The sequence below is a fragment of the Pelobates fuscus genome, chromosome 4 (genome assembly GCF_036172605.1).
Source record: "Pelobates fuscus isolate aPelFus1 chromosome 4, aPelFus1.pri, whole genome shotgun sequence".
Classification (NCBI taxonomy): Eukaryota; Metazoa; Chordata; class Amphibia; order Anura; family Pelobatidae; genus Pelobates; species Pelobates fuscus.
In genome coordinates, this window is record NC_086320.1 from 386600827 (window position 1) to 386628623 (window position 27797).

Below are 27797 nucleotides of genomic sequence, written 5' to 3' on the forward strand. Positions count from 1 at the left end.
AGTTGACTCCCTGTACTGTGCTTTGTCTGGTTACTGTGGGATTTGGGGATTTTTACCATATATACCAGCGGAGATACGTATGCTGTTTGGGAGTTTGTGTGTCTTACTGAGGGAATTATCCAGGGACACTATTGAAATTACACGGGGATTCGTCTACCATAACTACCGAACGGAGGGCTATGTTCACTAGGCTCTGGTGGTTCGGGAGGAAACTACCGATTGAGGTTTAAATACACTTGGTTTCCTTACAGACCGTTCTAGAGCTGCATTCTGCAATACTTTATAGACCAAACGTTAATTCTCACTGCCGCCGATATGGACCACGTTAATTCTCACTGTCGCCGATATGGACCGTTATAGAGCTTCGTTATAGAGCTAAAACTTATACTTTTTTATGCATTTTTATAACTTTATGATTTTTTTTTTTTAATCACACATAAATAAAACGTTTTAATCACACATAATAAAACGTATATTTTTATGAACAACACAACTTGGGGAAAAACATATTCAAAATTCGTACAAATCCGTTCAGGGGTTCCAGAAATATTTAAAAAAGTCTCTTTGGACCGACTGCACGCCTGTTTGCATGCCCAAAACAGTCCACAGATTCAGGCTGTGCGGTCGGTCTATTTCTGCCCTGAAAAGTAACAAAGTCCCATCCGAAGGCGGCGTTTGAATCGTTGAACGCACTTCGACTTCTGTCGAAGTGAAACCGGGGTTGCGTTTCCGTGGTGTTTAATTGTCTACTGGAGGTCTATTTTACACCCAAAATGACAAAGTCCCGTTCGAGCGCGTGTTCGAATCTTCGAACGGGACTTAGTCCCCAGTCGCAGTGTCGAAGTGCAGGGGAAGGTACAGGTCAGCGGTGTTCGTTCAAATGGGTGGCCGATTTCCGTTACAGGGATTTGACGGCACACACCGCTGACCGCGTTCGACTGGATTAAAATGGCCGCCGCCACGTGTTCGACTGTCTAATGGCGGCCACTTCGGCTGTATCCGAAGTACCATATCGAAGTACCAATACTTTGTACAAAACAGGTAAAGCAGCTCAGAAACAGCATAATATAAATCCATAAGCCCCAACTCAGTTCCTTAAAGGGCAATCCATCCCAGGGCCATAGTCGCAGGGCAGGAGGCTAGCAATCAGTGCTCGCCAATGCCCAGTAGCAAATGGTAGTTTGTCACAGGACCGTTATAGAGCTGCGTTCTGCAATACTTTATAGACCAAACGTTAATTCTCACTGCCGCCGATATGGACCGTTACAGAGATGCGTTTCGAAAGGTTTATAGAATGGTAACATGGGGAAATACAGGCTCGAATCCCAGTTAGACCATACCCGTAAGTGTCCTGGGCAAGATATATGTCAGATATATGTCAGACTTGTTTGAGCTTTTTCAATATCTCATTTCGATAGTAATATATTCACTATATAAATACTAATAATAATGAAATAATAATAGTTTATTATTTTATTTTACCTCTTTAGAATAAGGTATCTTGTTACTTGGAGTACTTTCTCCTTCCTTCACCTACTAGCTTGGAGTATACACATACTCGAGATACTTTAATATGTCCCTGTTGGGATATTTTTTAATTATACCGAATAAAAGCTATATTTTAGGAATTATTTGTTCTTTGGTGTTTCACCATATTCCATTTAATGAAATATAAAAATAAGCCATAATTTAATATTTTACTAAACATTAATGGTTTAAACTTCTCAGTATAATACAAGAATCCGGAACATAAGTATAAGAAAGTGCAACAATTACATAAAACAATAACAGAAAAAAAACATGTATTAACCAAAAAAGTTTTATTAAAAAAAATAAAATAAAGAGAAGAAAGGGGGGAATTGGGGCACACCCGGAACGTGTGTTTTCAGCCGTTTACATTATATATTCACATAGCCCTTACAGATTAATAAACTACACAATTTATCTGTCTCCGACGTTAGGATTAGTGTAGGACCAACAGATATTGGGGTACTGTGATGTAATTAGTATAGGACCAACAGATATTGGGGTACGGTGAAGTAATTAGTGTAGGAGCGATTGGGGTACTGTGATGTAATTAGTGTAGGACCGACCCGATATTGGGGTACGGTAAAGTAATTAGTGTAGGACCAACAGATATTGGGGTACTGTGATGTAATTAGTGTAGGACCGACCCGATATTGGGGTACTGTGATGTAATTAGTGTAGGACCAACAGATATTGGGGTACTGTGATGCAATTAGTGTAGGACCGATTGGGGTACTGTGATGTAATTAGTGTAGGACCAACAGATATTGGGGTACGGTGATGTAATTAGTGTAGGACTGACCCGATATTGGGGTACGGTGAAGTAATTAGTATAGGACTGACCCGATATTGGGGTACGGTGAAGTAATTAGTATAGGACCAACAGATATTGGGGTACTGTGATGTAATTAGTGTAGGAGCGATTGGGGTACTGTGATGTAATTAGTGTAGAACCAACAGATATTGGGGTACGGTGAAGTAATTAGTGTAGGACCGACCCGATATTGGGGTACGGTGAAGTAATTAGTGTAGGACCAACAGATATTGGGGTACTGTGATGTAATTAGTGTAGGAGCGATTGGGGTACTGTGATGTAATTAGTGTAGAACCAACAGATATTGGGGTACGGTGAAGTAATTAGTGTAGGACCGACCCGATATTGGGGTACGGTGAAGTAATTAGTGTAGGACCAACAGATATTGGGGTACTGTGATGTAATTAGTGTAGGAACGATTGGGGTACTGTGATGTAATTAGTGTAGAACCAACAGATATTGGGGTACGGTGAAGTAATTAGTGTAGGACCGACCCGATATTGGGGTACGGTGAAGTAATTAGTGTAGGACCAACAGATATTGGGGTACTGTGATGTAATTAGTGTAGGAGCGATTGGGGTACTGTGATGTAATTAGTGTAGAACCAACAGATATTGGGGTACGGTGAAGTAATTAGTGTAGGACCGACCCGATATTGGGGTACGGTGAAGTAATTAGTGTAGGACCAACAGATATTGGGGTACTGTGATGTAATTAGTGTAGGACCGATTGGGGTACTGTGATGTAATTAGTGTAGGACCGACCCGATATTGGGGTACGGTGAAGTAATTAGTGTAGGACCAACAGATATTGGGGTACTGTGATGTAATTAGTGTAGGAGCGATTGGGGTACTGTGATGTAATTAGTGTAGGACCAACTGTTATTGGGGTACTGTGATGTAATTAGTGTAGGACCGACCCGATATTGGGGTACGGTGATGTAGTGGTGGGCTTAACACAATATGTAATATAGTGTAACTGGATCCCCATTTTGGTTTGCTGAAATAGGTGATTTAAAGTAGCTTTGTAAAATTGTAGCTGTATTTTTGTTCCTTAATCTGTATTTTATATAAAAAATAAAAGCTGAATCCAGTGTAGTCTTAATCAGTAATTTAGGATTTGTACATGAAATGTTCTCTGCGATTTTTCAGAGCAGCAAATTTCTCTATGATGCGGTTATTAAACTCAGGGATGTTGTTTACCAGCTCCCTTTCCACTGAGAGCATGGACAGAGCCTCCAGTCGATGCTCGGCCATTGAGCTTTGAAGAAACCTTTTTATCTTCTTTACTGTTGAGAAGCACCTATCAGATTCCGAGGTTGGCATCGGCGTGGTAATAAAAATCTTTAACAATGTGAACGTCTCGTTAAAAGCTTCATTCAGGTCATTTCTAATCAAAAAACAATAAATTGCAACTTCTCCACAGCAGGATCTAAATTCCTTGTTTTTATATATTATTTCTAGCTCAGTGCGCAGCCTTTCCTTGTTCAGCATAGGGTACGCGTAAACCGTATCGTCCAGCACTTTGCAAGGAAAACGAAGCAGATACTTGTCAAATAACTCCGTAGCCAACAGACTGGCACCCAGAAGATGGTCATAAAATGAAAAGTGTTCTTTTGCATAATCTAGGACAGTGCTGCACACATCCCTTCCGATCTGATTTAATGTTACAATCAGTTTTCCCGAATATTTTGCGTTCACGGGCAGCTCTGGCAATTTTCCCTCTATATCCTCAATAGAATCACGGATCTTTTTTAAGTTGCGCGTGAATTCTTTGATTGAATTTCGAATAAACACAGCACTGGTGTCCGTCTTCTGTAGCTGGCTGTACAGGGTATTAACGTGCGGCATAATCTCTTTAAACAGACATAGGAAGTACAGGAATTCCCTTTCTTCTAGTAATATTGCATATGATTTGGCCTCACTAACAGACATAAAATCAAAATTATCTGCACGAGACAGAATGGTTTTGAAACATTCGATAAGATCTTGTCTGTGTTCTAAGACGACATTCACGGTTCTGATACTAAAGTTCCACGGTGGACGTGTAGCTCCAGGAAGCCTTCTACTCACTACTTCATCAAGCACCGCTATCCTCTTAGGGGATCGGGAGAAATAAGCTGCGATAGAAGCTAAGTTACAGAAGAAGACTCGGACTCCCGAGACACTGGATGCTGCTTGCTGTATAAGTAAATCCAGTTGATGGGCATAACAGTGAACATAATGAGCGTTTGGGTAAACATCTTTTACTTTTCTTGCCATACCTCCATCTTCGCCGTGCAGCACACCAGCTCCATCATAACTTTGAGCTATTAATTTTGCTTTGTCATCGTGCCGTGGGAAAGCCACGTTTAATTTTTCCAAAAAGGACGCAACAATGGTTTCTGCATTAGACCCATCCAAAGATATGAAGCCAAAATATCTTTCTACAGCTCTGCCTTTGTGTATGTACCTGTACACTAGAACAGCCTGAGGCTTTGGTGTCACATCCGTGGTCTCATCTATCTGTATTGCCACAAAATCTGCTTCTTTCATTTCTTGTAGGATGACTTGCCGGGTAACATCCAGCATGATATCCAGAAGCTCATTCTGGATAGATTTTGAGGCGTCTTTAAAAACAGTTGCCGTTTTCAAATGTTGCTCCATCGCACTATCTAGACTGGCAACAAGGTCCACCAAGCCCAGAAACACCCCATGATGTGAAGAATATTCGGATTCGTCGTGGCCACGTAATGCCAATTCGAAAGCACCACAGAAACGAATACAATCTATAAGTTTTGAAAGAATGTGCCGGTTTTTATCCACCTCTTCATTGTGTTTTCTGAGGCTCCTGGGAGGGTTATGATTCAGTTGTGTCCCAGTACCCACTGTTCCCAGCATACTAAAGTTCAGACAGTTTTCCACGTGCGATGAGCTGATTTCATGCTTCTGAGCCTTCACTGGCAAATGCTTGATGTCGGTGACTCCGGTTTTGGTCCAAGTCTCATCACCACCAAATAACAAGCAAGGGAAACAAAATAAAGCCGATTTAGTGACACTACCACAAAGCCAGCTCTTTTTCTTATACCATTGGGGGTTAAAGTTGCGGTTATATTGTTTTCCTCTGTCTTTTGCTGCCTGCAATATAGCAATGTTGGGTTTTGGAGGACCTAACCTTTTCAGGTCTAGCTTCTCTTGCATGGTCAGGGAATGAGAGGGCTTCTGCAGCAGCTCATCCACTTTATTCATCTCTGGCGCTGCAATACAAATGATAAACAGTCAGCAGCATTCCCCTCCCCTTTCCAACACTCATTACCACCCACCCCCCCCTCATTTTTTACTTTCACAATTGGTTTATGTCTGAATGTTAAGGTGTTGTTTTATGACAAACCGATGGTTCAGAAATGTAATTATACACGCTGTATAAACACGAATGTCATCACGCACTAATGTTGTTACACTGTTGCCAAATGTATTCCGTTTTGCTATGTGTGAAACACTAATAACCATGAAGAACTCTCATTGTACAGCACTACGGAATCTGATGGCGCTATATAAATAATAAAATAAGAAGAAGAAGAATCGTTGAAGATATGATGGTGCTGAACCAATACAAATTGTCAAAATAAAAAGATAAACGGTGAGATTTTATTCACATACCACGTACGTGAGCAAGGCCATACGGCGCACGGTTTAACAGACATGGTGGATATTAGTGCCCTTGCCGACATGTTATCCAATGTCTCCCAATCCTCTGCGGATCCATTACTTCATGCTAGGTAGACCCTGCTGTTTATACCGAGGTTTGAGATTGTATTCAGATTATAATAAACGTCTATTGAAAGAGTAGAAAACGCCTGGAACTGGTTTATGGCATCTGGTTATTACCTTCCAGACAGACCGTGAATAATTCTAGCATTAACCAGTCACAATGTAAAGCTCTCAACATCCATTGCAAATCAGATCATACAGATTTAGAATGAGTTTCATTTTGGGTCAATTAAACACAAGTGATTCAATATCTGTTTGTCAGCAATTTGTTAGCGAAATGACAGTGTGGGGGGTGTAAGAGGGGGCCGGGGGGACTAACCAGTTATTTAATAAATAAAAAGTAGGATAATTTAATGGCTGTGCCTTAATAAAAACGCCTTGAACAATACACAAATAAGATGAAAGTTGGCCATTCCCCAATTAAAGAGTTTAAGGGCTGCGTTCATTTTAGCAGATCACGACGCACGTTATTCACTAAACAGCAAATTCTAGTGAAAACGTTGTGCAAAAACAGCCGCTTTGGGAACATTTCTCCAACTACGCGATGGTCATGGCTGGGGCGGTTTTAGTCCTTGCAGTAATGGAGATCTGGCATGAACTATATTTTAAGCACTGGAATTAAAGCAGCACGGTCACTTTAAATCTTTACAGGAAGGTTTTTATCTAACCAAACAGAAGTAAATCCATCGGTAACTACCAGTCACCAGTCAGTGTGAAGGAGGCCGTAAGAGTGCTAGATCCTGCAGAGACACCTATCCCAAGGCGGGACCTCCCACAGGTGAACACATTCTGATGCCATAATAATTAAATGGAAAGTGTAAGCCCCGTCTCTTCCTCGCTCAGAATCTGTTCATTTCTTCCTGTCGGATCTAGTTTTCTTTAAAACATAAGACACAGTAGGGACTACTTTGTGTTCTGTATTTTTCGTACGCTTGACCCGCTTTGACCAAAGGAGGAGCCTAAATTGGCTCCATTTTCTGTGTTAGAGAAAGTACTCACCCTCCTCCCTGACATAGGAAATAGAGCGAACTTAAGCACCTCCTTTGGTCAAAGAAAGTCAGGCGTAGAAAAAAATACAGAAGGCAAAATAGTCCCTACACTGTCTTATGTTTTAAAGAAAACTGGATCAGAAATGAGGAAAAGATTCCGAGAGGGAGAGACTGGGAAAAGGGGAGGGGAGCGCCGCAGCTTACGCCGGGAGGAGAGGGGAGCGCCGCAGCTCACACGGGGAGGGGAGCGCCGCAGCTCAAACGGGGAGGGGAACGCCGCAGCTCACACGGGGAGGGGAGCGCAGCAGCTCACACGGGGAGGGGAGCGCAGCAGCTCACACGGGGAGGGGAGCGCAGCAGCTCACACGGGGAGGGGAGCGCAGCAGCTCACACGGGGAGGGGAGCGCCGCAGCTCACACGGGGAGGGGAGCGCCGCAGCTCACACGGGGAGGGGAGCGCCGCAGCTCACACGGGGAGGGGAGCGCCGCAGCTCACACGGGGAGGGGAACGCCGCAGCTCACACGGGGAGGGGAGCGCCGCAGCTCACACGGGGAGGGGAGCGCCGCAGCTCACACGGGGAGGGGAACGCCGCAGCTCACACGGGGAGGGGAGCGCAGCAGCTCACACGGGGAGGGGAGCGCAGCAGCTCACACGGGGAGGGGAGCGCAGCAGCTCACACGGGGAGGGGAGCGCCGCAGCTCACACGGGGAGGGGAGCGCAGCAGCTCACACGGGGAGGGGAGCGCAGCAGCTCACACGGGGAGGGGAGCGCAGCAGCTCACACGGGGAGGGGAGCGCAGCAGCTCACACGGGGAGGGGAGCGCAGCAGCTCACACGGGGAGGGGAGCGCAGCAGCTCACACGGGGAGGGGAGCGCAGCAGCTCACACGGGGAGGGGAGCGCAGCAGCTCACACGGGGAGGGGAGCGCAGCAGCTCACACGGGGAGGGGAGCGCAGCAGCTCACACGGGGAGGGGAGCGCAGCAGCTCACACGGGGAGGGGAGCGCAGCAGCTCACACGGGGAGGGGAGCGCAGCAGCTCACACGGGGAGGGGAGCGCAGCAGCTCACACGGGGAGGGGAGCGCAGCAGCTCACACGGGGAGGGGAGCGCAGCAGCTCACACGGGGAGGGGAGCGCAGCAGCTCACACAGGGAGGGGAGCGCAGCAGCTCACACAGGGAGGGGAGCGCAGCAGCTCACACGGGGAGGGGAGCACAGCAGCAGCTGCTCACACTAGCGGGAACACAGCAGTTTACATTGGAGGGAGTGCGGCCGCTCACATTGGAGGGAGCCAATTAACCAAAAACTCAAATATCTTTTACACTAGTGGGACATGGACATGAGAACTCTGTAAAGTTGCATCTGTTTATACATGATATGCCAAAAAAATGTACGGTCTTGTTGATTTTGGGGTAAGACTGCATGTTATTCATCAGTAGCGAGGCTCAGAATTAATACATTACCCTTTGAATGCCTTGGAGTTCCCATATGATTGCTCGGCTCCTTGTGGTTGTCCATATGCAAACGGAAGCTGCTCTCCTTGGTGAATGTTTTGTCACAAGTAGTACAAGTAAATGCCTTCTCTGTAGCAGGGCTTTGCTGGCAGCTGGACGCACCGGGCTTGTCACTGGCGCTCTGGGTAGAGTTATTGTTGTGAGTAAGTCTGTGTTTGCTAAATTCGCTATTACTCTTGAATTTGTTCCCACAATCAGAACAGGTATGTGACTCTTCTGGCTGGTTTGGCCCTGGATGTGGGGCAATCTTTTTGGTGGTACGTACAACATCTGTACCCTGGTTATTATTTACTGGACTGGCTATGTGGCCAAGGTCTGTGGGTCCAGCCACTACTTGTTGAAGTACCACGGGATAATTTAAAAGATTGGATGTTGGAATTTGATTCTCAATCAAAATGTATTCTAATAAAAGAGAAAGAGACAAGTCCATTACCCAGAATCCTCACACAAACTGTCCGCTTCCAAATACAAAGCACTCATGTGTCTCTCACTAGGGGACCGATGGCAGATATTTTAAACCCGACTGCCCAAATTATTTTTTGTGTCAGTTTGTCAAATAATTTTTAATAAAGAGCTATATGAAATAAATTGTTGTGTCTAAGCTGGTTTTAGTTTAAAAAAAACAAAACAAAAAAAACAAACACTTTAGACACAATTGGGTAATCCCTAACTCCTGGACTGGTAGGTGTGCCCAGCTGGACTGCATGGGACAATGAAACACAAGTTAGAGGACACTCACGGCCCACTGGAACGGTTTGTATGCTGTTATTGAGGAGTATTGGACCTCGTGCGAGGTTCAGGTTTTCATTCTGGAGTTGAACTTGTAAAAGTGCCGGTCCGGCCGTTGGAAGTCCTGCCAACAAGAGACTGTGTGTTAAAACCTGCGTCCCTTTTGTACAAAATACTGGTCTTCTGGTAAACGACTAGACAGACAAAAGGCAGAGCTAACGCCATTAAGATTAGTTGCTTCCCACGGTTATCACTAGCAATGAGTTTAGAAACAAGGCATTGTCTCACTCAATGAGATACAACATCTACGGAAGCTCCCCGCAGTCTCGCTTGATCCTCCACAGACATCAGTGTTATCCTCCCGAGCACAAGGGGAAGTATATTAATGTGGCAGCGCTCTGAGGGGAAAGGATCAGCAAGTTTAACTCACCTCTGCTGCACCCTCAGGACACCACACCTCAAGCATTAATGTCACCATCGGGGTCTTTGCAAATTATGTAAAGACCCTGCAAAGTGACAGAGCCGCTGTTCTACCTATGTATCCATGTTACAAATATTACTCAACAAATGTTCATCACCTGACGGCTGTAACTCCTCTCCGTTTGGCCTCCATTCCTCCATCTTCACGTCCATATTCTTGATGGCAGGCTCCAAACATCCTGTGTGCAGGAAATTTACTGTCAGGAATGGCCTTTATGTAAAATGACATGAATGGACCACAATCATTACTACCGGCTTCCATGCCATTAATATACAAGCAGTGCTGCAGGTTAGGCGGTATTAAAGGGGCAGTAAGACAGCAGGTGAAGTGTCTGGCATTGCAAACAGCAGCTCGAGTTGGGGACAGACCCATTAAAAAAGAGCAGTAAGCAGTAGGTTCGCTAAAACCTAGGAAAGTCCAAGGTGTGATTTGATCCCGTAAAGGAACACTCCAACGGTAAAACTACATCGATTTATTTTCAATACTTAGGGCACTCTTTCACCAATACAATAAAACCAATCAATACATTTTCTCTTTTTCTTCAATGCTTGACGAGGTCACATGCTCTGGACCTACGGCACATGGAATGCTTCACTATAAGAAGCACAGCCTTCTGCTTCCAGCGTGCAATCAAATACCTTTTATAAAAATGCTGATTTTGATTCAAATGTAAGAAAGTAAGACAGAAATTACCTTCAATTAACCCCTATAGCAACTCCGCAAGCTACGGTCTGAGAGTGGCTTATAGTGGAAGTGATTTATAAACCCACAGGGCTGACTATGTGTGCACCCACAAAGAACACTTTAAAAGAGGACGAAACTTTATTATTGTTTATTTTATTAAGCATTATCTATAAAATGCATAAACAGACATTTTACTTATCGTAAATTTGTAGAGTCAATACAGGGATGTTCTAGTTTCAGTTGGACAAGTAGTCTCTGTAATAAAATAACAAAACCCTCCCCATCATACCTTTAATATTGGCACTCTGCCCCAAAGCCTCAGTAATAGCAAGAAATAAGAACCAGGAGACCAAATAATGCAAAATCATCAAAATACTTTATTACATGGGGAAGGAAATCTGTACTGCCGCTAAACTAAGAACAAAGAATTTACTGCAAGTAGTAGTCGCAATACAGGAGGGTATAATGGGTGGATAGTCAGGAGATAGCAGATGAAAGCACAGTACTGATTGATGACCATGTAGCCACCTTACAGATATCCTCAGGAGCGGCCAATGCTTTCACTGCCCAAGAGGTGGCCACAGCTCTCGTGGAATAAGCCTTTAAGAGATTGACCATTCACATCATTTTGATGGTCTCTGTAGAACCATCTGGCAATAGTTGTCTTGGAGGATTCGTTACCCTTAAGCACGCCTTAACAATTTATGAAAAGGTTACCAGAGACCCTGGAAGATTATTTAAATTTCCAGGTCTCTCTTCATATATAACAAGTGTAACTTAGCTTATTTAGGAGAAGAGGTTGTCTGGCACAAAGTGAGAAGAATGATGGGTTGGTTGATGTTGGTCTTGGAAAGCACCTTGGGTATACAGGAGAGTTTGTGAGGGAGCATAACTTTATATCATGATGAGAAATAGTAAAATCTGATGAGCAGGACAGTGCCTGAAGTTCACCAATTCTGCTGGCATATTTAAATTAACCTCAGGAAATTAAACAATTAAATGTCTGAACATCTGGAGTATTTCCACTGAGAGGAAGTTCCCAACTTGACGAGGCCATTTGTTTCAGTTACAAAAATAAACTCTGATTTGGCCAGTAGGGAATGATGGTCATCGTAGCTGCTTTATCCCAGATGCTAGAGAGGCTGTCGAAAAACGCCAGCTGCTCTGTTTAGTATAGAGATGCAAAAGTAGGTACTTTCCTGTTTAGTCTGGTTGCCATGAGATTTATTTCTGGCTGGCCGATTTTCTTTGTGATTCTCACAAACATTTTCGGGTCTAGAGACCACTCTGTTTGTGTACACTGTTCCCTGCTTAGGTCATCTGCTATAATGTTATCTACTCCACCGATGTGAATGGCAGAAATGTTCTTTACTAGCCATGCCATCATCGGTGCACAAAGCCAGGAAAGAGAAGGTATGGGAGAACCAAAAGCATGTAGAGTCCTCAGAACTGTTTTCAGTTCCCTGAAGTTGGATGAATGTTTTGCCTCCTCTAAAAGTCCATCTGCCTTGGTGGAATAAAGAATTTAGGGGAGCACCCCAATCAATCAATCAATCAGTTATTGAGGCATCTGTGGTAATTGTAAGTCAGTCTTATTGGTGGAAGGAGAGGCCTAGACACAGGAAATCCGAATGAATTTACTATTGGAAGTCGTTTCAAACTTTGGTGGAGATGGCGAATTCTTGAGCTCCCTGGACCAAGTTTGAAGAATATCCAATTGAATGCGTCTCATTCGCATTTTGCCGACTTTACTGCAGGAATACAATAAGTAAGAATTCCAAATGTGCTCATTATCTGAGCCGGCTGAACCTATTCGCAGAGCAGGCACCTCTTTCTAAACTTCCCCTCAAGCTTCCAGGTCAGAAGGTAAGAAAGAGACCTGGAGTCTACTTCTAGACCTAAAAATATCATTCTTATTCCAGGGATAAAATGGGACTTTTCCCAATTTACCAGCTATCCCTGTTCCTGACAGGTTTAAAGTATAACTTTGTTTCTTGCCAGTTGCAGACCTGAGTTGGCTTTTAGAAGCCAATCGCATAAATAAGGGACAACTACAATACCCTTTTCTCTGAGCCCGACTGCCAAAGAAAGTTTGGTAAAGATTCTTGGAGCTCTGAAGAGGCCAAATGGGAGGGCTCTGAATTGAAAGTGCAAACCCCTTCTTCCTGACTTGATTGGAAATCTCAGCTCAATGCCAAAGGAAAGTGAAGATAGGCGTCCTTTAAATCTAATGTGACCATATAATCTCCTCTGCGTAGCATGTGGGTAACTGATAAAATCGTCTCCATTCAGAATCTTTGATATTAGATGCGTATGTTCACATTCTTTATATCCAGAATGGAAGAGGAGGAATTCTCTTGTTTCAATGCCAAGTCTTGAATAGATCCCTTGAAAACGTTCTTTCTTTGGAACTTTTTCTATTACTGCTGTTTGGGGAGGGACCAGAGATTCAGGTAGTAGAGCATCCGTCTTTACTTGAGCGGAATATATTGAACAAAGAAACTGAGCAGGAGGAACCTCCAGAAATCTTATTGTGAACCCATTTCTGATGGTGTTCAACACCCAAGGGTTTGAGCGATCCGCTCCCATTGCTGAATGAACGCTGGTAGTCTTCCTCCCACTCTCTGTCTGGTGTCATCATTTTCTCCTTTAGTTTGTAATATTATGGGATTGCTTCTCACCGGGCCTGACATCCTGTTGCTGTCTGCTGAAACTGCATAACTGATCATTTTATCAGTATGATTTTTCTGCCGTTTCATGTACCAGAGAAGAACCAAACAGCTTGTGCCTTCAAATGGAAGCTGGCATAAAGCTGCTTAAGAAGCTGTAACCGCAGTCCAGGATTTCAGCCAGGATCTCATCTCCCGCCTGGCAACTGCAACTGATGATAAACCCATGATCCAAGCCGAGAGCTTCAGAACAGAATAGCATCTTAATAATAGTGTGTTCACCTTGTCAGAACACAAAGCATGAATTCCCACCTCTTTGATATCATTCTGTGATATAGAAGGAGTTCTAGAATACTCACCGTTGGCTGGATCTGTGCAGATTTCATTGTTCACTGGGTTTGGAAGGTCCTCAACGTTTGGCTTTTCATCCTCCATCTTCACATCCGTAACAAGAGCTTCCTTATCTGGAAATATTAAGACACAAACCACCTTCAAATCGGGAGTGAAAATCATTGAGAAGCATTTATACTTTGATACTACTGCTATTGCACACTTTGAATAGTTGGCTGATATATTCCACAATAAAACCACCTCTTCTGGTCCCTAAATCCCTCTCATAAAGGACCAGCATTGTCACTCCCCCCCACCCTGAAAATGTTGTATTTAGTAAAGATAAAATCTTTATGAAATACTCACTATGTCTGTGTTGGAAGTTCAATGAAACTCCAACCTAGTCACGAGATATACAGAGAGAGTAAGGACTACTTTTGGGGCGGGACACCGGAACTAAGTGCCATGCCCACTCAGTATACAGATATTCTGGTTTTGTATTTTGTGTCCCCAATATGTATTCTCATGATTTTCCCTTGTTGAATTGGTGTTTCCCCTTGTATTTTTACACTGTACAAAGCATTCTACTTTTCAACCACGCGGGGGCGCTCCATGCGCCAGACCACACCGATACCCAATTTAGAATGTTCACACCACGCTAACGAGGTGTGAAAACCGCAAACAAGCGGCACGTGCCGACCAATGGGAGACGGAGCGCCCATTCAAACTGGGTTCGCGCCATTCTCCTGGTTGGTCGGCACGAGTAAGTGCTGACTGGTCGCTACGGGGTGCAGGCGACCAATCTGAGAAGGAGCGCTCGTTCAAACGGGGTTTCGCACCCTTTCTTCTGATTGGGCAATGAAACCCCTCTCCTCCCCGAGCACTGATTGGTGCAGCCGAGTTTTGCTCCCTTTCTTCGGATTGGGCGGCAAAACTCCTTTTCTTTCCCGAACACTGATTGGCGCAATTTTGTTCACGCCCTTTCAGCTGATTGGTTAGTTGGAATTCGCCAGACTAAAACCAAGCAACATCATGGAACTAATTTCGGGGATGTACAGAGCCTCGAGCCCCAGACTTTCGACACTGATATATTGGGCTCTGTGCATCCGATCGCCCTGCTTTTTGCAGGAATCCAAGATGGGACCCGGGATTTCTAGCGATGTAGGTTTCAAACCTGTAACCCCTTCCTTTCCCGGGGCGCCAAGCCCCATAGTGTACCCCCCCCCCCACTACCGAAAGAGACCGGCCGCTCAATCTGAATTCATGGAACTCTTTTGGGCAGGCGCCTCGTGTGCGGTCAGTCTAAACTATACACCAGTGGCAATCGGCTACATTTGTGATATCTGAGCCATTTTTGGATATGTTGGGCGCTCAGATCCAGGCTATATAGGACTTGAGGGGGTACCCAATTGTTAACTGTATGTTTTTGTTATGTATGTCCTGGACCTGAGAGTTAATTAAGTTCTGTACTTTACTGTAGTCTACTCTAAGGTCCAGTGGGGAATGCCCCTTTAATATGTATCAGGAAACCCCCTGCATGGGGAGTTGCATATAAGGTCAATTGTGGCTGCCATTAAACAAATTTAGCTTCACCCTCAACACAGAGCCTCGTCTCATGCTTGTAGGGAACCGCTATACCTGCTTTATTACAGCCTTACTCATACAAGGGGGAAAGGACATCTCTGGCGGCAGAATCCCCTCTTCTTTAGGGGTGGCCACTACAGTAATAAACTCAGTTTAATTAGAGTATGGATGCAATTCTCAATTCCTTTCCTTCCTACTTTTTCCATACATTAGTTGTTTTTTTTATTTAACTTTTTTCTTTGTTTCCCACTCACTGGAAATAAAGAGGATACTCACCGTCGGCTAGATCTGTGCAGATTTCATTGTTCACTGGGTTTGGAAGGTCCTCATCCTCCATCTTCACATCCGTAACAAGACGTTCACTCTCTGCAAAAGATATCGATAAAATAAACTATCACAGCAGCGGGAGAGAAATCAGGCACATGATTTCTGATTCACACTCTGAATAGCTGACCAGAAATTCAACAAAAACACCCGTTCCTGCAGGTCCCGAGCTCCCTAGGTGTCTCCAGTATGGCAGTAACGGTCTTCCAAAAAGGATACAGTGAGCCAGCCTCGATGTTGTTGGCACTCAAACCGGTTCACCTCAGCCTTCCTTTTAGTGTTGAATGGCTTTTAATGGTCAATGCTAAATGAGAGTCCCCAGCAGCCCATTCCTTTGGTGTTTGTGCTAATGGACGATTGTGATTGGCTGAGAGTGTCCAGGTGACTGCTTTCAGCCCATCACCGCACTCGTTGCTGGTATGAATTAGTATGGTTAGAAGCAAGTGTGTAATCTTTGTCAGAGCCACGTCTCCAATGGGTGCGGAGCTATGAGAAGCTAGGGACCTCATTCAGTGGTAACTGCTCTAAATGAACTCTGCTAACGTGCTTTGAGATTCCTACACAGGCAGTACTCCGCTTCGTTCCCTCCTGCTCTCTCCATTTTCGCTTTGTTACTCACCATCGGCTGGACCTGTGCAGATTTCATTATTCTCCGCATTTGGCTTCTCATCCTCCATTTTCACATCCGTAAGACGTTCATTGTCTGCAAAACCTGTCAAGAGGACAAAAATCCCAGCATCACAAAGCTTTATCTCCCCTCCCTCCCATCTTTGGGAAGGATAAGCTGTTATAGGGTTTGTTCACTTTTATATTTAATATCATCTTTATTATATTGATCTAAGGATTTATAATGGATTTTACTTATTTTAATAAAACCAGCTTACACACAAACACACACAAAGAACAAACTTAGCAAAGCAAGATCTATATTTATAAATACTTATATTTAGAAGAAAATGAAGATAAATTCATTCCCCGTGGAGGAAATGCTTCTGTCGCACTCACCATCTGTCTCTGAACGGTCCGTATTCCCAGAAAACTCTTCCTCCATTGGTTCTTCTTTAATGTTGCCCCTCACGTCGACAATTACAGGTAAGCCTGTACAGAGATGGAAAATAACATGTGAGGCAGGATCTCTGCTTCAATCTACTAAAAGGGACACCACGGACCCTGGAGCACTCGATCTCGCTGAAAAGCTTATTGTGTGAAGAGTGTGTCCTCTTTATTTCATTTTGCAAAAAGTGAAGATTATAGTAGGAATTGGCACTTTTATAAATTAAACTGGTTACAGTCCCTGAGTGTCAATCAGACACCGGTCCTGTTACTTCCTGGTTTGTTCAGCTCAGTGGAGATAAATTAAAGAGGCAGCAACCTGACTTGCAAAGATTTATCATTGCGCTGCATTGGGAAGTCTGTGATTGGACAGACACAGAAAGTCTGACAGGCTGACAGATCTGCAACTTTTGCAAGCGGTTTTTAGTTATACCTGAATGAATAAATGCATGTTTTATTTTGGGCTAGATCTACTAAACAGTCATTTTTATTTATTTTGTATTGGGGCAGTGCAGTGTCCCTCTAATCCTTTATGTGGGTACAAGATTATACCGGTATAGTTGTAAGCCATGCTTCCTAGGAAGTAGGAGTTCCATGTAAATAAGGGTCACCCATGAAACTGGTGAAACATATAGAAGCAAACTACTAATTTTCTAGTGACAGAAACAAAATGAAAACCTTCCAGGGTATGTAACACTACACAAAATCACAAGGACAAAGTAAGCTCTGCTGAGCTGAAATTTAACAGGACTGTACACGATGTCATCCATTGAGACTCGAGGAAAGGAGATTTTACATAAACTAGCAGAAAGAGTTCTTACCGAAGGGAAAAAGAAAAAAGGAGTGAATTCCCTGGCTACACAGTAAGCGAGTAAATTCAGAGGGGAATCTAAATGTAACTTAAGCAATTCTTTATATACAGTAATATAAATACTGATAAAAATAAATCACTTTGTATTAAATTATAAATGGCTGTTGATTTAAGTCTCTATTCTTCATCATAAATTAGCATGTTCCTCCGTGATTAGCCTATCTGGTGTCTCTCTGACTCACACAATGCTATTCACAAACAGCATTATTCCTGGATATTCACCATCTGCATGGTGTCTATGTAGGTCATTATTCACCGGCTGAGAGTGGTCCTTGCTGTGTAGATTGTTGTCCTCCATCTTCACATGTATAGGGAGCTGTTCATTCTCCGGACACACTGCCAACAGCAGACAAAACATGCAAAGGAGAAGTTAATGGACTATGGAGAGGGGGTAGTAATGGAGGGCTCTACCTGCCCTTCTTTATACCCAATTACCAATGACAACCTAAAAAATGAACCAGAGAGGGCAAAAGGTTATTATATGGGACGCAGGGGGAATAATATCATGATAAGGAGGTGCTGGGGGGATAATAACATGATATGGGGTGTGGGGGGGGGATAATACCATGATAAGGGGTGCGGGGGGGGGATAATACCATGATCAGGAGGTGCATGGGGGTTAATATCATGATAAGGGGTGCATGGGGGGGATTAATATCATGATAAGGGATGCATTGGGGGGGGGAGATTAATATCATGATAAGGAATGCATGGGGGGGTTAATATCATGATATGGGGTGCGGGGGGGGGATAATACCATGATAAGGGGTGCGGGGGGGTTAATATCATGATAAGGGGTGCATGGGGGTTAATATCATGATAAGGGATGCATGGGGGTTAATATCATGATAAGGGATGCATGGGGGGATTAATATCATGATAAGGGATGCATTGGGGGGAGATTAATATCATGATAAGGAATGCATGGGGGGGGTTAATATCATGATATGGGGTGCGGGGGGGGGATAATACCATGATAAGGGGTGCGGGGGGGATAATACAATGATCAGGAGGTGCATGGGGGTTAATATCATGATAAGGGGTGCATGGGGGGGATTAATATCATGATAAGGGGTGCATGGGGGGGATTAATATCATGATAAGGGATGCATGGGGGGGATTAATATCATGATAAGGGATGCATTGGGGGGGTGGAGATTAATATCATGATAAGGAATGCATGGGGGGGGGTTAATATCATGATATGGGGTGCGGGGGGGGATAATACCATGATAAGGAGTGCGGGGGGGATAATACAATGATCAGGAGGTGAATGGGGGTTAATATCATGATAAGGGGTGGGGGGGTTAATATCATGATAAGGGGTGAATGGGGGGATTAATATCATGATACGGGGTGCATGGGGGGGTGGGGGGGTTAATATCATGATGAGGGATGCCTGGAAGATAATACTATGATATGGGGGTGCAGGGGGTAATACTATGATAAGGGGCTTCTGGGGTGTTAATTTGTATTTATTTATTACTGATGGGGGGGGGGGGGAGGGGGGAGTGTACAGTAAACATTTGTTGTATACCATTAAAATATTTACCACCTAGATTCTATCACCTAAAATATTAATAGCTGCACATGAAATATTGGTTGAATACATTAAACGGTAATAAAAAAAAACTGCATGCACAGAAAATTAACAATGGCAGAGTGCAGGAATAAATGGGAACAATTTAACAATAAATGAGGGGGAGGATCTTCCAAGCTTCAGGGAGCAGGGGGTGTGACGAGAGCAATCTCGCCACATTGCATTGGAGAAGCCTGGTTGCCCGCCTCCTGCCTTTGGCCCTGGGAGATTGGGCCCTTTTAAAAAACGTATTCGGCCCTAACAGAGTGCATGTCACTCATTCTGGCCCTTTAAACACAGTGGGGCCATTCGGTACTTGCCCTGTGTGCGCGGTGATACCCCCAGATAGCTATGCCATGGAGCCTATTCATATAATGAAAGACTATGGGAAAGACTTTAGCTCCATGGCAATTGTACTGTGTGAATAGGATCTGTGCGCTATTCGGTAGTTTTGTGCGCTCAGATCCCAGCTATCTGGGGATATGTGAAATGTCTGTGTGTTATGGATAAAAAGTAACTTTATGTATTTTAAAGTGTTTTATGTATTTCTGTAACCATGTGGTTAATGGAGTCTGCTTCTAGCCCAGGATAATTGGATTACTTTCCCCTTTGTCTCCAGGATAGAGGCCTCTGTAAAACCTGCTTAAACCAGATTGCCATGCTGCCAGTAAGGGACAAAATATACTTTTAGTAACTTTTGAACCCCTGGTCTGATTCATGCCATTTTTTAATATGTTGTTCCCCTGAATGGATTGATTGTGAATATGTAATTTTTATGTGAATGTGATGTATGGTTTTAGAGTTATGAATGTTAGGTAAAAAGTATGTTAAACTGTAAATGTTCTGGCCAGCAGATAATTGAGCTATGTATATTGCTAAAACTCAATTATCTAGCCTGGCCCAGAGGAGGAGTTTTGTGTTGCATAAATTGTGAGTTCTGTGTGCCAGTAAATCAGTCTTGTTCCAGCATTAAGCTTTGGCTCATGTGTGGATTATTCGGCGAGACCAGCAAGTTATTACTCTGTGGATTACTTGGTGATTTTATTTTATGGGAAGAAGGGAATGCTTGACGGAGTAACGGATTGTACCGTCACAGGGGGTTACTACTATAATAAGGGGAGCTGGAGGTTAATACTATAATAAGGGGGTGCTGGGGGTTAATACTATAATAAGGGGGAGCTGGGGGTTAATACTATAATAAGGGGGTGCTGGGGGTTAATACTATAATAAGGGGGTGCTGGGGGTTAATATTATAATAAGGGGAGCTGGAGGTTAATACTATAATAGGGGGTGCTGGGGGGGTTAATACTATAATAAGGGGGTGCTGGGGGGTTAATACTATAATAAGGGGGTGCTGGGGGTTAATACTATAATATGGGGAGCAGGGGGGTTAATACTATAATAAGGGGATGCTGGGGGGTTAATACTATAATAAGGGGGTGCTGGGGGGGTTAATACTATAATACGGGGAGCTGGAGGTTAATACTATAATAAGGGGGAGCTGGGGGTTAATACTATAATAAGGGGGAGCTGGGGGTTAATACTATAATAAGGGGGAGCTGGGGGTTTAATACTATAATAAGGGGGTGCTGGGGGTTAATACTATAATAAGGGGGAGCTGGGGGTTTAATACTATAATAAGGGGGTGCTGGGGGTTAATACTATAATAAGGGGATGCTGGGGGTTAATACTATAATAAGGGGGTGCTGGGGGGTTAATACTATAATAAGGGGGTGCTGGGGGGTTAATACTATAATAAGGGGGAGCTGGGGGGGTTAATACTATAATAAAGGGGTGCTGGGGGGTTAATACTATAATAAGGGGGTGCTGGGGGGTTAATACTATAATAAGGGGGTGCTGGGGGGTTAACACTATAATAAGGGGGTGCTGGGGGTTAATACTATAAAAGGGGGTGCTGGGGGTTAATACTATAAAAGGGGGTGCTGGGGGTTAATACTATAATAAGGGGGTGCTGGGGGTTAATACTATAATAAGGGGGTGCTGGGGGGTTAATACTATAATAAGGGGGTGCTGGGGGGTTAATACTATAATAAGGGGGTGCTGGGGGGTTAATACTATAATAAGGGGGTGCTGGGGGTTAATACTATAATACGGGGAGCTGGGGGGTTAATACTATAATAAGGGGGTGCTGGGGGGATAATACTATAATAAGGGGGTGCTGGGGGGATAATACTATAATAAGGGGGGTTAATACTATAATAAGGGGGTGCAAGGGGTTAATACTATAATAAGGGGGTGCTGGGGGGATACTACTATAATAAGGGGGTGCTGGGGGGATACTACTATAATAAGGGCGTGATGGGGGGATAATACTATAATAAGGGGGTGCTGGGGGGGTTAATACTATAATAAGGGGGTGCTGGGGGGTTAATACTATAATAAGGGGGTGCTGGGGGGTTAATACTATAATAAGGGGGTGCTGGGGGTTAATACTATAATAAGGTGGTGCTGGGGGGTTAATACTATAATAAGGGGGTGCTGGGGGGTTAATACTATAATAAGGGGGAGCTGGGGGGTTAATACTATAATAAAGGGGTGCTGGGGGGTTAATACTATAATAAGGGGGTGCTGGGGGGTTAATACTATAATAAGGGGGTGCTGGGGGGTTAACACTATAATAAGGGGGTGCTGGGGGTTAATACTATAAAAGGGGGTGCTGGGGTTAATACTATAATAAGGGGGTGCTGGGGGTTAATACTATAATAAGGGGGTGCTGGGGGGTTAATACTATAATAAGGGGGTGCTGGGGGGTTAATACTATAATAAGGGGGTGCTGGGGGGTTAATACTATAATAAGGGGGTGCTGGGGGTTAATACTATAATACGGGGAGCTGGGGGGTTAATACTATAATAAGGGGGTGCTGGGGGGATAATACTATAATAAGGGGGTGCTGGGGGGATAATACTATAATAAGGGGGTTAATACTATAATAAGGGGGTGCAAGGGGTTAATACTATAATAAGGGGGTGCTGGGGGGATACTACTATAATAAGGGGGTGCTGGGGGGATACTACTATAATAAGGGCGTGATGGGGGGATAATACTATAATAAGGGGGTGCTGGGGGGGTTAATACTATAATAAGGGGGTGCTGGGGGGTTAATACTATAATAAGGGGGTGCTGGGGGGTTAATACTATAATAAGGGGGTGCTGGGGGTTAATACTATAATAAGGGGGTGCTGGAGGGTTAATACTATAATAAGGGGGTGCTGGGGGGTTAATACTATAATAAGGGGGTGCTGGGGGGTTAATATTATAATAAGGGGGTGCTGGGGGGTTAATACTATAATAAGGGGGTGCTGGGGGTTAATATTATAATAAGGGGGTGCTGGGGGGTTAATACTATAATAAGGGGGAGCTGGGGGGTTAATACTATAATAAGGAGATGCGGGGGGGTTAATACTATAATAAGGGGGTGCTGGGGGTTAATACTATAATAAGGGGGTGCTGGGGGGATAATACTATAATAAGGGGGTGCTGGGGGGATAATACTATAATAAGGAGAGCTGGGGGGTTAATACTATAATAAGGGAGAGCTGGGGGGTTAATACTATAATAAGGGGGTGCTGGGGGGTTAATACCATAATAAGGGGGTGCTGGGGGTTGATACTATAATAAGGGGGTGCTGGGGGTTAATACTATAATAAGGGGGTGCTGGGGGTTAATACTATAATAAGGGGGTGCTGGGGGTTAATACTATAATAAGGGGGTGCTGGGGGGATAATACTATAATAAGGGGGTGCTGGGGGGATAATACTATAATAAGGGGGTGCTGGAGGGTTAATACTATAATAAGGGGGTGCTGGGGGGTTAATACTATAATAAGGGGGTGCTGGAGGGTTAATACTATAATAAGGGGGTGCTGGGGGGTTAATACTATAATAAGGGGGTGCTGGGGGGTTAATACTATAATAAGGGGGTGCTGGGGGTTAATACTATAATAAGGGGGTGCTGGGGGTTAATACTATAATAAGGGGGTGCTGGGGGTTAATACTATAATAAGGGGGAGCTGGAGGGTTAATACTATAATAAGGGGGTGCTGGGGGGTTAATACTATAATAAGGGGGTGCTGGGGGGTTAATACTATAATAAGGGGGTGCTGGGGGGTTAATACTATAATAAGGGGGTGCTGGGGGTTAATACTATAATAAGGGGGTGCTGGAGGGTTAATACTATAATAAGGGGGTGCTGGAGGGTTAATACTATAATAAGGGGGTGCTGGGGGTTAATACTATAATAAGGGGGTGCTGGGGGGTTAATACTATAATAAGGGGTGCTGGGGGGTTAATATTATAATAAGGGGGTGCTGGGGGGTTAATACTATAATAAGGGGGTGCTGGGGGTTAATACTATAATAAGGGCAGCTGGGGGGTTAATACTATAATAAGGGCAGCTGGGGGGTTAATACTATAATAAGGGCAGCTGGGGGGTTAATACTATAATAAGGGCAGCTGGGGGGTTAATAATATAATAAGGGCAGCTGGGGGGTTAATACTATAATAAGGAGAGCTGGGGGGTTAATACTATAATAAGGAGAGCTGGGGGTTAATACTATAATAAGGAGAGCTGGGGGTTAATACTATAATAAGGAGAGCTGGGGGGTTAATACTATAATAAGGGGGTGCTGGGGGTTAATACTATAATAAGGGGGTGCTGGGGGGTTAATACTATAATAAGGGGGTTAATACTATAATAAGGGGGTGCTGGGGGTTAATACTATAATAAGGGGGAGCTGGAGGGTTAATACTATAATAAGGGGGTGCTGGGGGGTTAATACTATAATAAGGGGGTGCTGGGGGGTTAATACTATAATAAGGGGGTGCTGGGGGTTAATACTATAATAAGGGGGAGCTGGAGGGTTAATACTATAAAAGGGGGTGCTGGAGGGTTAATACTATAAAAGGGGGTGCTGGGGGTTAATACTATAATAAGGGGGTGCTGGGGGTTAATACTATAATAAGGGGGTGCTGGGGGTTAATACTATAATAAGGGGGTGCTGGGGGGTTAATACTATAATAAGGGGGTGCTGGGGGTTAATACTATAATAAGGGGGAGCTGGAGGGTTAATACTATAAAAGGGGGTGCTGGAGGGTTAATACTATAAAAGGGGGTGCTGGAGGGTTAATACTATAATAAGGGGTGCTGGGGGGTTAATATAATAATAAGGGGGAGCTGGGGGGTTAATACTATAATAAGGGGTGCTGGGGGGTTAATATTATAATAAGGGGGTGCTGGGGGTTAATACTATAATAAGGGCAGCTGGGGGGTTAATACTATAATAAGGGCAGCTGGGGGGTTAATACTATAATAAGGGCAGCTGGGGGGTTAATACTATAATAAGGGCAGCTGGGGGGTTAATACTATAATAAGGGCAGCTGGGGGGTTAATACTATAATAAGGAGAGCTGGGGGGTTAATACTATAATAAGGAGAGCTGGGGGTTAATACTATAATAAGGAGAGCTGGGGGGTTAATACTATAATAAGGGGGTGCTGGGGGTTAATACTATAATAAGGGGGTGCTGGGGGGTTAATACTATAATAAGGGGGTGCTGGGGGTTAATACTATAATAAGGGGGACCTGGAGGGTTAATACTATAAAAGGGGGTGCTGGAGGGTTAATACTATAATAAGGGGTGCTGGGGGGTTAATATTATAATAAGGGGGTGCTGGGGGGTTAATACTATAATAAGGGGTGCTGGGGGGTTAATATTATAATAAGGGCGTGATGGAGGGTTAATATTATAATAAGGGCGTGATGGGGGGTTAATACTATAATAAGGGGGTGCTGGGGGTTAATACTATAATAAGGGCAGCTGGGGGGTTAATACTATAATAAGGAGAGCTGGGGGTTAATACTATAATAAGGAGAGCTGGGGGTTAATACTATAATAAGGAGAGCTGGGGGGTTAATACTATAATAAGGGGGTGCTGGGGGGTTAATACTATAATAAGGGGGTGCTGGGGGTTAATACTATAATATGGGGAGCAGGGGGGTTAATACTATAATAAGGGGATGCTGGGGGGTTAATACTATAATAAGGGGGTGCTGGGGGGTTAATACTATAATAAGGGGGTGCTGGGGGGATAATACTATAATAAGGGGGTGCTGGGGGGTTAATACTATAATAAGGGGGTTCATACTATAATAAGGGGGTGCAAGGGGTTAATACTATAATAAGGGGGTGCTGGGGGGGTACTACTATAATAAGGGGGTGCTGGGGGTTAATACTATAACAAGGGGGTGCTAGGGGTTAATACTATAATAAGGGAGTGCTGGGGGGATAATACTATAATAAGGGGGTGTTGGGGGGTTAATACTATAATAAGGGGGTTAATACTATAATAAGGGGGTGCAAGGGGTTAATACTATAATAAGGGGGTGCTGGGGGGATAATACTATAATAAGGGAGTGTTGGGGGGTTAATACTATAATAAGGGGGTTAATACTATAATAAGGGGGTGCAAGGGGTTAATACTATAATAAGGGGGTGCTGGGGGGATAATACTATAATAAGGGGGTGCTGGGGGGATAATACTATAATAAGGGGGTGCTGGGGGGGTTAATATTATAATAAGGGGGTGCTGTGGGTTAATACTATAATAAGGGGGTGCTGGGGGGATAATACTATAATAAGGGGGTGCTGGGGGGATAATACTATAATAAGGGGGTGCTGGGGGGATAATACTATAATAAGGGGTTGCTGGGGGGATAATACTATAATAAGGGGGTGCTGGGGGTTAATACTATAAAAAGGGGGTGCTGGGGGGTTAATACTATAAAAAGGGGGTGCTGGGGGGATAATACTATAAAAGGGGGTGCGGGGGGTTAAAACTATAATAAGGGGGTGCTGGGGGGTTAATACTATAATAAGGGGGTGCTGGGGGTTAATACTATAATAAGGGGGTGCTGGGGGTTAATACTATAATAAGGGGGTGCTGGGGGTTAATACTATAATAAGGTGGTGCTGGGGGGGTTAATACTATAATAAGGTGGTGCTGGGGGGGTTAATACTATAATAAGGGGGTGCTGGGGGGTTAATACTATAATAAGGGGGTGCTGGGGGGTTAATACTATAATAAGGGGGTGCTGGGGGGTTAATACTATAATAAGGGGGTGCTGGGGGGATAATACTATAATAAGGGGGTGCTGGGGGGTTAATACAATAATAAGGGGGTGCTGGGGGTTAATACTATAATAAGGGGGTGCTGGGGGGGTTAATACTATAATAAGGGGGTGCTGGGGTGGTTAATACTATAATAAGGGGGTGCTGGGGGGTTAATACTATAATAAGGGGGTGCTGGGGGGGTTAATACTATAATAAGGGGGTGCTGGGGGGATAATACTATAATAAGGGGAGCTTGGGGTTAATACTATAATAAGGGGGTGCTGGGGGGTTAATACTATAATAAGGGGGTGCTGGGGGGATAATACTATAATAAGGGGAGCTTGGGGTTAATACTATAATAAGGGGGTGCTGGTGGTTAATACTATAATAAGGGGGTGCTGGTGGTTAATACTATAATAAGGGGGTGCTGGGGGGGTTAATACTATAATAAGGGGGTGCTGGGGGGTTAATACTATAATAAGGGGGTGCTGGGGGGGTTAATACTATAATAAGGGGGTGCTGGGGGGTTAATACTATAATAAGGGGGTGCTGGGGGGTTAATACTATAATAAGGGGGTGCTGGGGGGGTTAATACTATAATAAGGGGGTGCTGGGGGGTTAATACTATAATAAGGGGGTGCTGGGGGGATAATACTATAATAAGGGGAGCTTGGGGTTAATACTATAATAAGGGGGTGCTGGGGGGTTAATACTATAATAAGGGGGTGCTGGGGGGTTAATACTATAATAAGGGGGTGCTGGGGGGTTAATACTATAATAAGGGGGTGCTGGTGGGTTAATACTATAATAAGGGGGTGCTCGGGGGTTAATACTATAATAAGGGGGTGTTGGGGGGATAATACTATAATAAGGGGAGCTTGGGGTTAATACTATAATAAGGGGGTGCTGGGGGGGTTAATACTATAATAAGGGGGTGCTGGGGGGGTTAATACTATAATAAGGGGGTGCTGGTGGTTAATACTATAATAAGGGGGTGCTGGGGGGGTTAATACTATAATAAGGGGGTGCTGGTGGTTAATACTATAATAAGGGGGTGCTGGGGGGGATAATACTATAATAAGGGGGTGCTGGGGGGATAATACTATAATAAGGGGGTGCTGGGGGTTAATACTATAATAAGGGGGTGCTGGGGGGGTTAATACTATAATAAGGGGGTGCTGGGGGGGTTAATACTATAATAAGGGGGTGCTGGGGGTTAATACTATAATAAGGGGTGCTGGGGGGTTAATACTATAATAAGGGGGTGCTGGGGGGGTTAATACTATAATAAGGGGGTGCTGGGGGTTAATACTATAATAAGGGGGTGCTGGGGGGGTTAATACTATAATAAGGGGGTGCTGGGGGGGTTAATACTATAATAAGGGGGTGCTGGGGGGGTTAATACTATAATAAGGGGGTGCTGGGGGTTAATACTATAATAAGGGGGTGCTGGGGGGGTTAATACTATAATAAGGGGGTGCTGGGGGTTAATACTATAATAAGGGGGTGCTGGGGGGGTTAATACTATAATAAGGGGGTGCTGGGGGGGTTAATACTATAATAAGGGGGTGCTGGTGGGGGTTACCATGGCGGTTACTATGGTAACAGGCTTACCAAGCTGCTCCATGTTGGTCCCTAGTTACTTCCCACGTTGCACCGGGGCCTTGATGGCATCGCAGGTCATGTGATTCCCTCGGTCACATGGTACAAGGGGAAACGACGGTAAACCCCACACCGGGTCGCCATTGGTGGGAGCTTGGGAGTTATGTCCCAC

General features: G+C 44.2%; 1 protein-coding gene across 1 annotated transcript; it reads right to left on the reverse strand.

Annotated features, from left to right (window-relative positions):
* Nucleotides 1-1858: 1858 nt before the first annotated feature.
* Nucleotides 1859-27797, reverse strand: LOC134609258 (zinc finger MYM-type protein 1-like). Its single transcript, XM_063452898.1, has 10 exons — nucleotides 27638-27797; nucleotides 17538-17651; nucleotides 16397-16489; nucleotides 16011-16103; nucleotides 15344-15433; nucleotides 13513-13617; nucleotides 9898-9978; nucleotides 9330-9443; nucleotides 8540-8992; nucleotides 1859-5576 (listed from the first exon to the last, which is right to left on the reverse strand). Exons 1-10 carry the CDS (start codon nucleotides 27648-27650, stop codon nucleotides 3454-3456), a joined length of 3279 nt encoding a protein of 1092 aa, XP_063308968.1. The 5' UTR covers nucleotides 27651-27797; the 3' UTR covers nucleotides 1859-3453.

Excerpts from the sequence above, each read along its gene's own strand:
- LOC134609258 (XM_063452898.1), bottom strand. Across the intron at positions 13,618-15,343 it reads CTGCACAGATCTAGCCGACG|ATAAGGAAGCTCTTGTTACG; the intron begins GTGAGTATCCTC and ends TAATATTTCCAG. Across the intron at positions 8,993-9,329 it reads ACAAACCGTTCCAGTGGGCC|AATACATTTTGATTGAGAAT; the intron begins GTGAGTGTCCTC and ends CTCTTTTATTAG.